The 16,240-nt window shown below is 40.3% G+C and overlaps 1 protein-coding gene across 1 annotated transcript; it reads right to left on the bottom strand.

Moving 5' to 3' along the window:
- Nucleotides 1-5,647: 5,647 nt before the first annotated feature.
- il7r (interleukin 7 receptor) lies at nt 5,648-11,999 on the bottom strand. The gene is made up of 8 exons (XM_086123829.1): nt 11,853-11,999; nt 10,462-10,585; nt 10,155-10,309; nt 9,283-9,434; nt 9,050-9,206; nt 8,866-8,971; nt 8,716-8,788; nt 5,648-7,659 (listed from the first exon to the last, which is right to left on the bottom strand). The coding sequence occupies exons 1-8, from the start codon at nt 11,974-11,976 to the stop codon at nt 7,300-7,302; spliced, it is 1,251 nt and encodes a 416-aa protein (XP_085979955.1). The 5' UTR covers nt 11,977-11,999; the 3' UTR covers nt 5,648-7,299.
- Nucleotides 12,000-16,240: the final 4,241 nt, after the last annotated feature.

Below are 16,240 nucleotides of genomic sequence, written 5' to 3' on the forward strand. Positions count from 1 at the left end.
ATGCTTCTGTAATGGTGGACTTGGGGTAGCATCTGGTGCAGCGACGGGCCAAATGCTGGTGTGTATTTGTTGACATGTGTGGGTATGGTGAATTATTTCTTTAATACTCTCCATCAGTCTCTACAATTCAATATATCCAGACAGTATTTTATTCTTGATTTATTTTCTAATTATGCATTGTCGCCCCACACAATACAATATGTTCCATCTGTCTTTTTCCACATCAGGTATTTATCATCTCACAGATGTTGTGTCATTATAATGCAGTACAGTAAGTATTTAAGTTTTTTTTACTGGTCACACACACACACACATATATACAACTCTCTGTATTCATGGTGGAGATCTCAATGCACAATGGAGAGCCTCCATCGTGGCCTCCACGGTCTTATTGCACACCACACTTGATGATCATCCAGATCTACGGCTTGTCATTGCTCTCAGGGTGAATCACGAGACACCCGTCATTAAAAAAAATTCAACACATACCATAAAAGAGCAGTAATGTGTGTGCGTATGTAAAAGAGAGAGAGTATATTTGCATTTTGTGCCAGAAGGTGGGTGTTTATGAGGAAAGGCGAGCTCAATGGGCCAAACAAACCACTCAGCGCATTATAGCCGTGAGCACTAAATTACAGTGACAACAAAGGCCATAAAGGATTGTATGGCGCTGTAAACCACCAAAATCATTAGCACAGCTGCTTAATTGCCCAACCGAGCCTATCCTGACGCGTGCGTACTTTCTTTGACTCTGCGTTCTACACTTGTGTGTACTTGTACATGGCCGCAAGCAAACAGAGCGAGGCCGCGTGCGTCCGCGCACTCCCTAAAGAAGCCATAAAGACGCGTGATGGATGGAAGGCCGAACTTAGTCAGTGCAATCAGTCAAGGAGACGATGTAGCGTTGCGACGACGCCGTTTGTTCCGAGACAAATTCATCACGCCGCAATTAGTCTGCAACACAAAAACGCTGCAGTCTCTTTATTACTTGAGCATTCAGCTTGTGCTGTTCAAGACTTTAAGCTAACGTCGTTGCGGATGCTTTGTCGTTGTCCCATCCCTTTTGAGAGATGATCATTGACATTTTGGACCTGCGGTAATCAGTATAGATTCTGTGTGTGTGTATCATGGCACCTGTCGATATTGTCAGCAGTAAAGCCGATATACGTACACTCAGGGGTGAGCCACAAAATATTTTTTGGAGGTGATGCCAACGTGATGAAAACCAAGTAAAAAATAAACTAGTCGTGATATCGATGATATCACCAAGCTTTTTATTGTGGCAATGGCCCGCTTTCACATCAATATTTTTACAGATCGGCATAGAGACAAAATTTATGAAAAAAAGTCAATTGCGTTGATATTTTTTCAGTATAATAGCAGTTCCACATCGAGACATATATTTACGGAAAGCATAGAAACACATTTTTAAAAACTGACTAGTCGACTTGTCAATGTCATAATTGATATCTTTTCATTACAGTGGCCTACATTGGTCCTTAAGCTGTTTTGCGCTACCGACCGCTTTCATGTCAAGGCATATTTTCACCAATGAATGTAGAAAAAAATAAAAACTGATCATTTAAAATGCATCTTACCATTTCGCTGAACGTGCTTGTTTTAATTAGTGAGAACCCTGTGCTGATTTCTCTTCAAGGAGACAGTCTTATCTTATGTTTCATAGCATTTTGTCTTCTGGGACATCATTGCCACACTGAAAAAAAATGAAGCATTTCTTTGTTTCTCTTTTTATTGTATTTGAGGATACATTTTCATGACATTATATTTTGTGGGGAAAGTGTTGCAGGCATCAAATTCCAAATGAGTGAATATTTGCAAATAAATGAAAGAGAAGCTTTATCAGTTTAAATATTATATATCTTCTCTTTATCGTATATTAAACAGAATATTGGTTGAAAAGGATTTGCAATCATTGTATTCTGGTTTTATTTACATTTTACACAATGGTTCAACATTGGAATTTCAGTGCAGCTCTGAATCTGATGCCACAAATGCAAACTGCTGATAATGGAAGAAAAATAAATTTTCTCCCTTTACCAGCATGATTAAGCACAGATTCCTCCAACATGGATAAAACCTTTTCACCGTTGTCCGTCCTTGGCACGTCCAGTCAATGAACCTTAAGGAGTTACGTGTTGAAAGTGCAACACGGCTTCCTTTGGTGCGCAACCAGAACCTAGAACAACAGAGTCAAGCACATGGACAAACAACAGAAAGTATTTCCATATGGCTTGTACGCGTGTGTGTGTGTGTGTGTGTGTGTGTGTGTGTGTGTGTGTGTGTGTGTGTGTGTGAATGGTTTCATACGAGTCCCAGTCATATCTGTCATACAACTTACTCCACTTGGCACAGTTTTCTCATAAGGGAGCGAGAGAAACGGGGCGTCGTCCATATAAACAGTTCACACAGTATCATGTGACCCATAAATCAGCGGAACAGCAGTAGCTTAGTGAAGATATTATGAGGTTTCATTCCATTCATAATGTGAAAAAGACATAACTAAGTGTTCAGCAGCTTAATACAAAGTGACTTCAAATGACCAGGATCGTTTACCAAATATACACCGGCAGTAGCATATAACAGAAAAAAAAAAAGTACCGGTATGATCTGAAGGGAAATTATAGTTCCCAAAATACATTTCGGAGGTTTTGAAATTTTGAAGCCAGATGGACTAAATCACAAAACAATCATGTAAATGCTGCTTCTCAGAAGCTAACACCGTTAGCTAATGACAATATGGGCAGCCAACAATACTCACTGTAGCTCTACTTACCGATTAGATAGGTAAGTGTCTCGCACCTCTGCATTCGGCCTTCAAATGAATGGAGCTTGTCCAATGTCACAACTGGCCATTTAAGGCTAACCAGTCATATTAGATGAAGAAACTCGTCTGGTAGAGCTTATTAGGGTATGGAAAGGCAGAACGGCTCGCTCACGGACACATTTTCAGATATGTCAATAAAAGATTGACTTGGTTGTATCATGTTTTGCATGGCGGTAGTTGGAGGACCCCAAAAAGCAGGGAGGCACGGAGGAGCAGGGTGGCTGACCAAAATGTATATCACAAAAATGCAAACAGGAATACACCGGAGAAACTAACTCAAAAACTCATTCAAATAAAGTCCAACAAAATCACAAGAAATTAAAGTAGCAAAAAACCCAAGACAGAAAACAAAACATGACACGTGCACACAGCAACAATGACATGACACAGAGTGGTTGTGCCGGGAGTCCTTTTAAACAAACAAACTAATGACACAATGACCAACAGGTGTGCAACTGCATGCGGAGCCCTACAGTGCCACCTGTTGGCCACAAACAGAACCATGACAGGTTGTTTAATTTCACACTTAAGTGTGGACTTTGACTGTGGACGACACTGGACACCAAACTATGTGTATACTAACAATACAAAGTCAGTTATCCATAATATGTTGAAACAAAATAACCTTCAAACAAAATATCACAAAGTCAGACCTTTGTCAGCTGTAACTGAGGCAGAAAGTTCAACAACCGTCACGGAACACAAATAAACCCCAAAATGACATTTGTGCATTCATAATAGTTTCGGGTAGGAGTGGAATTTTATCATTTTTACAACATGATGAATGTTTCATGAGAACATCCTTGCAAGGAGACCTATTCATCATTAAAATAATATCATAAAAACTTTAGCCAGGAAGTTGTGAACAAAAACACAAGTCGCAGCGTGAATGTCCTTACCCTTGGTGGAGATGATAGAGGTTACACTGACTATAAAAATTGTGTATGTTGAGGTACACTTTGCTTGTTAATTTACAAATGTCATCTTAGTTTGCAAATTGTATGCGTGCGTGTGTGTGTGTGTGTGTGTGTGTGTGTGTGTGTGTGTGTGTGTGTAATATCACTCAGTACACTCTGCACTTTAGAAAAGTAAATAACCTGCGACCGTGACTTCAGGAGAATGAGGTCAAAAGCATTTAAACACATTCAACATTTATTCCTATATATGGTATACATATACAGTAAACCCCGCTCTAATTTTTGTTCTCGTTTTTAAACACTTAAAACACTGTAAGCACATTTAATATAGTGAGAGAGACCAAGTGAAACGGAAAAGATAATGATACAGTCAAAGTGTGTACCATTCAAACTAACAAACCTCATCATCTCACAAAATACGCTCATAATAACGCCCAAAAATGTACATTATAATATTAAAATTAAGATATCCTTTCTTTGTCCCACACTGGGGAAATTTTAATATGAACTTAAAGCCGTCACTTTCTGAAGTCAAAAACTGTGAATGAAAGATGGCTGTGGCATTCAATGTCTTTTTAATTAGCAAAAAGGAGGTTGAGGTTGCACAACTGCTCTTCTTACAAATGTACTGTGTTGAAAAATTGTATGCCGCCCCAGTGGAGGAATGTGGAACCACACCCATAAACAACAATACACTCTACTGTCTTTCTGGGCAAAAAAACACACCCCACACACACACAGAGAATAATGGGATTAGCCTGGTGTGGATGTGTGGTGTTTAATTGCTGCTACATGCTGCAGTGAAAAAAGTTGATGCATCGTTGTTACAAAAACTATTATTTTAAATTGCCGTTGAATATAAAATCTTAAAATACAATAAATCTGACCGATCAAGCAGTATTATGACTCGGCACAGAGGAGTCAAAGGCGTTTTAGGACTCGCATTCAATAAATCCTTAGTGAAATTTACATTAGAATGTGTGACACGTGTGCAACTAAAAGTTGTTCCCATGTGTCGTGTCAGCCGTTTTTTGGCCAGTCAGCACTAATGCAGGCACTCAAGCATAATGAGTAATGAAAGGGCATCAATAACGGCCATGGGTGACATCGCTTTTAATAATAGCCGCCATCAGCGGAGAACCAATGGGAAAGGAAAAAGGCCCAAGAAGATGGATGGTGACTGACGAGTAAAGGAGGAGATAGTTAGAAACAACATGGGGACAATGCTAACCACTTTTGTAAAGGAACCGGATGGTGTGACAACCGCTTATTACTTTTCCACTTGTAGCAAGTCGACCAAATTGTGACTTCTCAATGGCATTAATTAGCCCAATCCTCGATCAATCATACATTTTACATCCCGTACATTTTATTCCAGGCTGGGCAGGAGCAGAGCAGAAAAGCGTTCACGTTATACTCACTCAAGATGTCAAAAGGGTTTTGTGAGAGCCAGACAATACCTGCATTCCTTCACTGAACACATATTTGAACATGTTACCACTGCTGCATACATTTTTGTCTGTGGCTCTTGAGGATTTGAGATTACAGACATCTTGAGATCTACAGAGTTCAGTGTCTTCACATAACGCACACACACACACACACACACACACACACACACACACACACACACACAAAGAAAACTTGCTTACACACCATGGTGAATGAAACTAAAAATAAAACGAATCATCACGTAAATTCCAGTCACTGCTGAGATGATTCACTGTATTTCTTGGTGACTGATGTCAGAGAACACACTAATTTCCACAGACAAACTTTTTTGCATTTACTCTCTGCCGCACTGCAAATTGTAAAGCGTGGCAAAATTGGCCAACTTACAGTGAGCCTGGTATGCACATAAACACTGTCTTAAACCCGTTTGAAATTCATTTTGTATTTCTTTTAATAACTGAGTGCAACCACAGCAAATTGTTCAAATGAAATCGTTATGACAGCATCAATAAAAGATCAACATTCTTAACTTCATAAAGGCACAATAGATGATACAGTTTCATGTGGTCATAATGTTGTGGAGCTACAGCATGTCATTATTTTACTTGCTGAATGGATGTTAAATGACACCTACCCATTCGTTAAGGCTGCAGTCTATTTTAACCATCCACCATATCTTTAATCATCTTGAGAAAATGAAACCAAAAGAAAATAAACATTTTCAAAACCACAAAGAGGCAGATTTACACATTTTAAAAAATCATATAAAATTGTCACGTTTCCATGTGTAATCAGTGTAGGCCTAAGAAAATGTTTATTACAACAAAATCAGTTGGATACGAGATATATCAGCAGCAGCAAATCGGACTGTTATAGAATCGAACAAAACAAACAAACAAACAAAAAAAACACATGTTTATAGCTGCATAAACCTGAGGTATAAGTTGCAGCTTTGAGCAATTGCGATTGCTGCAGCAACACATCCTGCTCCATATGTCCACATCCTGTCCCGTGAATAAGAATAATAACAAAACTGTCAGAAATAATGAAGCATGAAGAAACGTGCCAAAATGCCTTCAGAAAATAGCAGCTTTGCAAGCATCCAAAAGGGGCCTTCCTCACAACGGCTCCCAATGCCTCATGTCATCTCTCCCTGCTACAAAGTCACACTTTAACACATCAGTGAGAATCTGGGACAGCGCCAGGATTTTTTTTTCTCTCTACTGGAGAGATAAAGGGGGGGGGGGGGCTGAGAAAATAATTCATATGTATATTTTATAATCTCAAATAAAACGCTGGAGGGACATAACTGGGGCTGCACAGATTTCATACACTATTGAGTCAGCAAAATAATTTCCAATGACGACCAGTGAAGTCATGCGGACGTTTGGTGCATTCAAACCAATGGGGAAAAGAGTTAGTCAACTAAACGGCATGTAACATGAATTAAGTGTATTATTATTTGTGATGTATTTGAATTGATTATTGAGGTCTGCGTTGTAGCTGCCAAACGGTGACAGTGGTGTCGTTTTTTGGAATACAATTTGGACACGTGTGCATGTAAAGTTGTTTCAGGTGATGTGTAAAAATGAATCGGATATACTGGACTATATGTCGCATTTTTTTCCCAAGGTTTTGCTGGTCCTGCACCTTATACTGAGCTAAGACTTGCTAAATATTCATATTATAATATTAGCTTGAAATGAATTACCTTAACCATAATCCCGGGCCAAAAATAGAATCCTGGTCGGTGATTGTACCTTTTGCTGCCGTGAATAGCAAATCCTTGTGACGGATGCCGCATGCTAACTAAACTAGCGATGCATCACACATTAGTTGCCAGAATTCCTTCTTCTTCTTCTTCTTCTTCTTCTCCCAATTCTTCTTTTGGCGATTTGGTGCCATAGCTGCGGAATGACTTGTGACAAATGTCAAGCTGATGCTGGTGACAAAAACGTCTGTTAATCTTTATGCGCTGATGCACCACCAACGATCGCCTCCTCATAGCACCAGCTTCCTTTCTGGCTTACTTGAAGACGGTTTCCACTTGGAGATTTGACAGATTGTAGTTCCTCCATATTCGTCCTACTTGACCTGGTAGAAACTGGACATTGTGACGTAATCCTCCTCCTTTGGATGGGCTCCTAACGCAGGAGGTATCGAGTCTCCTGGATTCGGTGCAGCAGTCTCCACAAGCGGCGAATTGGTGCTCTGAAGGCTGTCATCTCCATCGAAGCAGCTGCTGTTGCGCGAGATGGAAAGCTCCAGTTCTTCCGTGCCGGTGCTGCAATCGGAGCTTTGCGTGGAAGCGGGGTAACTGGCCACTGTAAGATCATTGGCTGCACAATGGATAGCCAGGACTCTTTCCTGCTCAACTCTTTCCACTACCGGGTAGATTTTAAGTGTACTGACTTCCTCTGGTTTGATGGTGAGTAGAAGGGCAACCTGAAAACAACACAAAAGAGATCTTCACAAAAGGCTGTGATGCAGGTTGCATGTCGAATAAATAAGGGCTTCAGTACTGCAACTCCAGAAACATCCATCGTTTTGTTTCTTTTGCCACTCAGGCCACATTTGCACTATATTCGCAGTGGCCATTGCAGCCCAGTTTGCGTGAAATGTTTGCTTCTTCAAGTTTTGCTCAGGTCGATCACGATATCTGACAGGCCGCTGGGGGACGGTTGTGCTAAGTCCCTAAAGCTGAAAGGCGCACTTCAATTTAGCCCTGTCCACCATCGATGCCAGAATGTGCCCTTCTGGGCTGTCATGTTCTAATGGTGTCCCGAGGTTGTTGATTCATCTTTGATTCATCAGACTGCTCAATCCTAACCAAGCCTTATTACATGGACCGATGAAGCCTTCTCAGATAAGAGGTAAAATGTCTTCGAAGAAACCAAAGCGATCGACTCAATGCCCTGAGAAAGAAATGACCTGGATGACTGAGAATATCCACAGGTATGTTCTGTCGAGGCTTTCTACATATCAAACGTGGACGGCGGGAAGCTTTGGAGCACATTTGTGTCTGTTTTCTCTAAATTGATTAAACAAGGGGTTGTAAAAGTCTGTGTCATTTCCTGCCCACTACTCTGTCCCTGGGGGCAGGGAGTAGCAAACAACCAAAAGAAGAGTCAAAAAGTCAGTCAGAGATTGTCTACCAACATCCAACATCACCTCAGCTAAACTTAACGAAGAATAAATGGTACACGTTATACACTCCATTAACTCATTCAGTACCAGCCAATTCTGGACCAAGTCTGAAAAGACGTTTAAAAACGTCTTTGGGAGTGCATGAGTTAAGAAGTATGTTTGTGAGACGTGGGAGGACGCTTTAGTATCCAAAGAAAACCAAGAGGGAAGGTCTACACCAGCATAGAAACCTGACAGACACAATCTCCAGCAATCACAAAACAACAATACTGAAACCTGATCAGTCAGAAACAACGGACATGAAACGAGTGAAGACGTGTCCGTTTTTTTGTGTTTCTCCCAAGTAGAACTCACTTGATTGGGTTTGCAGCCGTGCACCACGGTGGGTTTAGGATGCGGAATGCTGGGCCACATGTAAGAGAATACTCTGTGGAAACGTAGCATTTGCTTATTTGTGAAACCATTAGTGAGAGAAGATCCATTCACAGATGTCGAGATTCCTACTTTTTTTTCCAGACGTAACCCAAGGTGGAAGTCAGCACCACCAGGGAGAGGAAACACGCAATCAGCTTCGTCGTCACTTTCTCCCTCTCGTGACTTTGCGTCCGGCCTGAGGATCCATGGAAGGCAGTTTACTGTCTGGCGTCTTATCGAAAAAAAAGCAAAAAGTCGTAGGAGCTTTTCTCACCATCGGGAATGGAGAAAGTCAACGCGTTGCTCCATTCGCTCCAGCTGCCCCTCAGAGAAACCAAGGGTATTGCTCGCACTTTCACGTGATATTTCAAGTTTATCTGGAGGTGTTCCATGTCGATGGCCATCGTATCCGATGCCGACACATTTTGAATCTGCAGTAAAAGAGCGCGACGTGGAGGACGTCGATGAATGCATACTGACACGTGGACACGTGAACCGCACTGTTACCATATTCTTGTCGGCGGTCCAAATGACCAGCTGAAAAAGCTGATTTTCAACTTTCAGGTAGTCCTTCAGGTAAGGAGTCCGAATGTGAAACACAGCCTGATTTGACTCGTGTTTCACGGTTACGTTCCACACCTCAGGACTTCGAGGTTTAACTGCAACGACATCGAATCTGAAAGTCAACTTAGTTTAGATGCGTAGAAATGAAGAGACACGTCGATTGAACAAGTGCAACATTCACCTCTAGGCAAGCTGTGTGAGATTTTTTTTACATGGTTGCTCTACGTAGGAATTGAAATCATTGTTTTAATATAGCTCATTCATGATCACGTTCACTTTCAAATGAAAACATTTGACATGGACGTTAAATCAAACGTGAATGCGTATGAAGCGTCATGAGAATCATAATAAAACCGACAGCAAATAAAATGCGATTCTTGACCAGTCAGACAGAAAACATCCAGCAAAATGCTTCTTGAATGACCTTTCCAAATTCCAACATTCATTCTTCACGAAAGGAATCTGTAAACATGGCACATGACTCAAACAGCCCCGTTAGGTCACCATTGTTTTCACTGTTCATATTCAACAGTATTTAGGTCTGGGTTCTGTTTGGGACGTCACTTAACTGGAGCCGTCTTCTGGTGAAATCCTTTTCCTTGTTGATTCATCTTTATTTTGTTATTTATTTGTTGGGTTTTTTCCTTCTCACTTATCTTTCCATCAGAGCCCACAGTTAGCAAAATGTTTTTTTTGTTTCCCCAGCCCAATGCAGAATTTCCGTCTGTTTTCCCACTGAGCTGTGTAAGTATGTTTTCAAATTGAAAAGAAACATTATTTGAAAAAGTTATTTTACAGGGATCTTGAAATCTTACTGATTTTATTCAGTTTGACCGTTTTGTTGATGGTGCCGCCCCCCTTCAGGCGGATAGTCAGGTTGAGACTGGCCAGGGCATTCAGTTCAGCAGAGGTGATCGAATCTCCCGGTGATGTCAGGCATTTTAATTTGTCCTCTAGCACGTTGGTGAAACTGGAAGGGAAAAAAACCCCAAACAAACCAGATGACTGCGTATGAATAAAAACATATTGTGCGCTGGTCATCAGTTTGATTGACATATCCTGAAATTCTCAGTCTGAGTGCGAGTGACAATCCAGCAAGCTTTTCATCGTAAAAACATTTACCACACAGTAATGGACTCCACGCCTTCAGCCTGATCTTCGTCGTCCTCGCTCCTGCTGCCAGTTAGTTTGCAGGTTAAACTGCTTTCGACTGTGGTGATGTGAGAGGTGCAGCTGATTCTCGACTCTGGAAAATGGGACATTAAATAAAGCCATAGATTTGTTAATGGTTTAAAAAGCTCCAGGTACCAATGAGAAGCCCCTTCACAAACCTAACACATTTTAAAGTTCACTATTATGGCTGAGTTACTTATTTTCGAGAAGAAAAAAAAGTTGCAATGTTATGATAACAAATTCAAAGTCATATATTTTTTTTTTCTCTTTAAAAAGTTGTAATATTAAAAATGATGAAATCCGAGTCTTCTGAGAATATATTTTTCCAGTATAAAGTTGTAATATTTTTATTTTAAATTCAAAGTTTAATAAGTGGGGAAAAAAGTCATATTTTAACAAGTGACTTTCAAAAATGCAACTTTCTTCTTTTAATACTATGCCTTTTATTCTGGAAAAGATGCCTGTTGTGCAGGGCTCCAGATTAACTTTTTTATTTTTATTAGTATTTTTTTTATTTTTATGAGGAGCACAGTGGCCTCTGGAAAAATGACATTTTAGGGGCACACATAAATCACAAATGGATTTAAAATAAAATAAAATAAAAATAAGCACATTTATCGGTGACACGTACGAATATAATAAGATTGTTACATTTTAAACTCAAATTATAGGAGCAAAATGCCATTTAAGGGCTGTTCTCCCAAAAATATCTCCTTTTTTTTTCTATCAAAGAAACTCTTTTTCCCGTAATAAGACACCCGTTAGTCAAAATAAAATTCATTAATTCATGCAGGAATGTCAGATTTATGCAAAATGTCTCAATTACATCAGAGCTTTTTAATTAGCCAAAAGAATAAGTCACAGAGTAATTGGTTTATTTTGTGGTGATTTTCTTTGGGGGGGGGGGGGGGGTTAACCACCCCATATCTACATTAGGTATACACATGTTAAAATTCTGCTTCATATCTATCTATCCATTATTCAAACGGCATAAGAGGGTCACATTATTTCAAATTATTGCCCTTTATCAAAAGAAACTGAACAATATTATGGAATGTTAGCACATTACAAATTGTGGATGCTTATTAAGTCTTAATATAAATAATGAGAATTATGAACAGACAGATCAAATGATCATACTTTAGATCACTTTACAATTCGAATCAAACACCAGTACAAATCAGCATCTCCAAAAACATCCGTCAACATTTTGATCCTTTTTCAAATGACATCATCTTCATCTGTTTCATATTCCCAAAACCAAGGGGCGAAGTCGGACAGTGTGTGTGCGATAAAGTGCAGGTGTCTTGTTCTACTGATCGAACCATAATTGGTCTCACCCAGGTCAGTGTCTCCATCTCCACTCTGAGCCAGACAAGCCGCTGGCAGCAGCAGCAACAACAACATCGGCAGCATGGGCAACAGCAGCGGCTGCTGCTCGACCATCCGGCAGCCAAACAGCATCTCGTCTGACGTCTTTTTCTTGTTTTCAGATGACTTGACTGCAGCTGACAGCGCTTCTCGTCAGGGAGGAAGAGGAGGAGTTGAGCGGCTCCGAGGGAGGACGGCTTCAGACCGCGCACAGAAACATCAGATGGCAAGTTTGGCGACACCTTCTTTGACTTATCCTTGCGAGTTTAATATGTTCCGTGACCATGGTCGTGACTCACAACACTCTGATCTCAAGTCTTTTTTAACCAGTGTTAAACAAAGTATAAATAGCAGCAGGCTGTACCTTCAGCCTGCTAATGGAAAAAGCATCGCTCTACATCACTGGCATAGATAGATGAACAAGGGTGTATTTGTAAATAATCAAAGAGAATTTTCTAATAAAATGTGTGAAATTCCACTTTTCACCCAAGTTGATCTCTCACGGCACACTCGTGTGCTACGGCACCTTGGTGTGCCTCAGTGCTACTGAATATTTTTAACATCGATTACAATGGTCAACATATTTTTTATTGCATTTTTTAAATCAGCGATGCAAAACAGTAGTGGTTAGTAGCAGTACAGTTTTCTAGGTGTTTTTTTTTTTTTGTGTTGATTCCGAATCTGCCTTCGTATTTTCCTGTAGCACAGGTGTGTCGAACTCATTTTTGTAGTGGGCCACACTGTAGTGACCGTTTCCCTTGGAGGGCCGTTATGACTGAGAAAGAAAGAAAGAAACAAAGAAGTCAAGAATAATGGTTCATTCAACGATTGTTTAAGTTAGTGGAAGGAAGGGTTTGGTCACAAGAAAATGCTTCCAATATCTCGCTTATTTATTACATATGAGAATTTGACATTTTGGTACAGATTTTATCAATCATCCTAGAAGTTGACATGTTTGATTTGCTTTCGCGGGCCACATACAATGATGCGGCAGGCCAGATCTGGCGCCTAGGCCTTGAGTTTGACGCCTGTGCTTTAGCACATCAGATTTTCATCATAACAATAACATAATATGCAATACAGTAATATATTTAGTAATACTTGTGAATTAAGGGTTGTTTCAAAACAGGTGGATTTTTTTTCTTAAAAGTTCTAAATGTAAAATCTGTATTGCAGCAGCTTTTACAGGTCAAACTTAAAAACAAAACAAAAAATTTTAAAAACCTGAAATATCGAATAAAAATAGACATTTCTTAGATCAGCGTCAAAAATACATTTGGTGGCACATTCTGATTAAAATTTACTGTTGAGCGGTGTTATTCAACGGATTAGCATCTTGATTAATCAAGTAATTGAGTAAAAATGTATCTTGCATGATTAAACAACAAATGTGCACGGGAGTTGCAGGTTGTCCGCTTGAGATGCTCCATGTAAAACACTTTGTATGCAGTGATGGCTGTTTGAAAGTGCTCTATAAATACAGTTGAGTTGAGCTGAGGTCGCAATCACACATCAAAGTGACGTGGGAGTCAGAGAAGGAGTGTAAAGTTTGCGCTTGTGAGAACAGGTTAGCGGCTCGCTGTTAACTGGCTAGCCATTAACCCATTCGCATCTTGTTGAATAGCTGTGTCTCAGTTGTAGCCAGAATGGCTTTTGTATGAATGTCCTTGTTTGTTTATTTTGTTACTGTTTGCTCAATGAAGCATGCTAGGCTATGTTAAATTAGCTAACATAGAAACTGTGAATTGGCGAATGTAGACGTGCTGATGTGCTACATCCTCTTTGGAGTCGATCCTGCACTTTGTTTTTGTGTTTTGAAGTGTGAAAGGATCCCAAACGTCAGACATTTTGTCTTTTATTCACTCATTCCTCCTGGCTCGCCACCATTATGCCACAGCTTATTTCTACACAGAGTGGCGAACAAGTCGACGGGTAGCAGGTCGAAGAGTAGCATTAGTCTATGTGGAAAAATGATCCCTGCAAAGTTTCAAGAGCTTTTGCTTCAAATGTTTTTTTTTGTAATGAGATGATTCTATTAATTATTTCAGCCCTACTCAGAACTATTCATTTCCGGAAGAACAGCAACTTTGAGTCACTTATTCCTTTAAAACTGTATATGATTGTACAGCACATTATATTATCATGTAGTGTGTTCATCAGCTAATTCAGTTTGTTGACAAGCTCCGTGCTTTTAGTGCAAGAACAGTGCCATGGACGCAAACCTCTGTAGCATTTTGTTAGTACGTAAAAGACACAAATTTCCAATTGACAGTTTTTGATCATCGTTATATATCGCAGGTCTCTTTAATAGTAGCCGATTGTTTTCCGACCGGCTGTTCCGTTGTTGTCATCTTCTACGCGTAAAGTATCAACTCACAAGGACGTGCAGAAAAGGCGATGGCCTCAGCTTCGGTTACCTCGGTTACCACGGTTTCCTGGACCTGGTGTTTAATGTAGTTTCACTCAACATCGACAGTATAAATAGCGATGGGCTAGAAAACGATTGTGCAACACCCTTTGCCTGTTTACTTACGAGCATGTTTGATGAGTTGAGAAACTGCCCGAGATTGTGTTAATTGATAGATTAGTTGTAAAATTTTACATCAGCCACCAGATGGTTTTTAAGAGAGAAACGAAAGTGGGGAGGTGAACCAACTGGATCAGACGTACCTTAGGTGCGTTTTTAGCATTGCTCAATTTAGAAAAGACAAAATGATAATCCTTAATTTTGTTTCAGGTCTATAGGATTTGATGTGAGGGAGGGTGAAGAGTCAGTCGCTTTGACATTCATTGCTTGCTGGTGATGGCTCTCTGCTTTCAAAAGTGATCCAGATTTGAGGAAAAAGTCCAAGTAGCGCACAGACATTTTACTTGTTTTGTGAAGAATGACGTCGAAAAGAACACAGTTTACTGCAAAGTAAACAGACTCCAGAAACTCGCCCCCACCAAACCACACGCCTGAGGTTTGTATCTCGGCGCAGCATCGCAAAACGTCTTCAGCTGTGGTTTTGGTGTTGAGCTGCCTCCCTCCCATGCATTGATAGGAATCTGATGAGCCACCTGTTTATTCTGCTTGCTGCATTTCTTGTGCCCTCAAATGCTGAGACAGACGAAACGCAGGCATATAGGGAGAGTCGAGGAATTCGGGAGCAAGGATAGTATTTACAATATTTATGTCAGATGGTAATAGGTAGGAGTAGGTCACTATTTGTGTAGCTCCGGACCTCATTATTTGCACAGTCCCGGGCTTAAGATTGGCAGTGGCTGAACATTGGTGCACTGACCAGAAATCAGAGCTGTACAGTCTGCGTGAAAGGCAGCAGCATGCACTCTACCACTACACTACCAATGCAGTAGAGAGTAAATACCACAAATCACTCAGATCTCAGATTCAATACATAATGCCGCAGAGGGGAAAACTGATGACTTGATGTCCTGAAGACACGTCCTTCATTGAACAGAGGTGGCAGTACGTCACATATGCGCAAGCCAAATAAAAGCCTCAAGCCTACAAAGTAAAACCGGACTTGACTCACAAATTGAATTGTTTAAATTTGAAATGCATTCGACTTGACTTGCTTGATTTTTGTCACACTGCATAAAAAATAAAATCAAATTTAAAAAAAGTTATGTGAACTCAAAATTTCAAGGTGACTCAAATACTTGGCTGGAGCTGGACCAAGGTTTGACCAAATTGGATTCAGTGCTCCAAGAGACAGCACACACAAACGTGTCCTGGAAATTTGCAACAGGTGATTTTAATGCATCATAGGCGATGACAGAAGAAATGGGCGAACTGAATCATTGCTTGGTGTATCAAGTTCTTTGTTTGAATTAAAGTCGGTTCTGCATTTCCTCAATCTCAAGGGCCCCTGAATTCAAGTTGCTTGAAGTCCAGTGTGAAATGTCACAGTCAGTCACCATCATGTGGACTCGGAGTGAATGGGCGCTGTATTTTATCGAATCCAAAGTCAACTCATCAGCAAGCTCTGCTGAAGCCTGATAACAATCCTGATCATTTGAAGCACCCCTGCTTAAGAGCACTTCACACTTTGGTTTGCTGTCTAGCTAAATTTAGATGCTGGTTTGCTGACCATGACAAAAATGCACCTGATCTAAACCCTATTGAGAATTATTTCTATTTCCCAGCACTCTTTCCCTGAAATGAACTGTAATTTGACTCCTTTGTTATCTAATATTTCTAGCAGCAACTGAATAGACTTTTAAATGTACCAGCATTTTGATGTGGAGCTGCATCCTGTTCTGGATGGTGTTCACTGCTTACATTCCTGAGTCTATTTCAGTCAGCTATCACATGTTGACGTCTGCACCGTAAAACCGCAACGTTAAGTCGCAC

This window comes from Hippocampus guttulatus, chromosome 11 (genome assembly GCF_054856545.1).
Source record: "Hippocampus guttulatus isolate MCC_2025c chromosome 11, RoL_Hgut_1.0, whole genome shotgun sequence".
Taxonomy (NCBI): domain Eukaryota; kingdom Metazoa; phylum Chordata; class Actinopteri; order Syngnathiformes; family Syngnathidae; genus Hippocampus; species Hippocampus guttulatus.

Bases quoted from the DNA above. Each gene is read 5' to 3' on its own strand.
- il7r (XM_086123829.1), bottom strand. From the start codon at position 11,976: ATGCTGTTTGGCTGCCGGATGGTCGAGCAGCAGCCGCTGCTGTTGCCC. The intron at 9,207-9,282 runs GTAACAGTGCGG...CTTTTACTGCAG, and splicing joins GGACCGCCGACAAGAATATG to ATTCAAAATGTGTCGGCATC. The intron at 7,660-8,715 runs GTGAGTTCTACT...TGTTGTTTTCAG, and splicing joins ACGGCTGCAAACCCAATCAA to GTTGCCCTTCTACTCACCAT.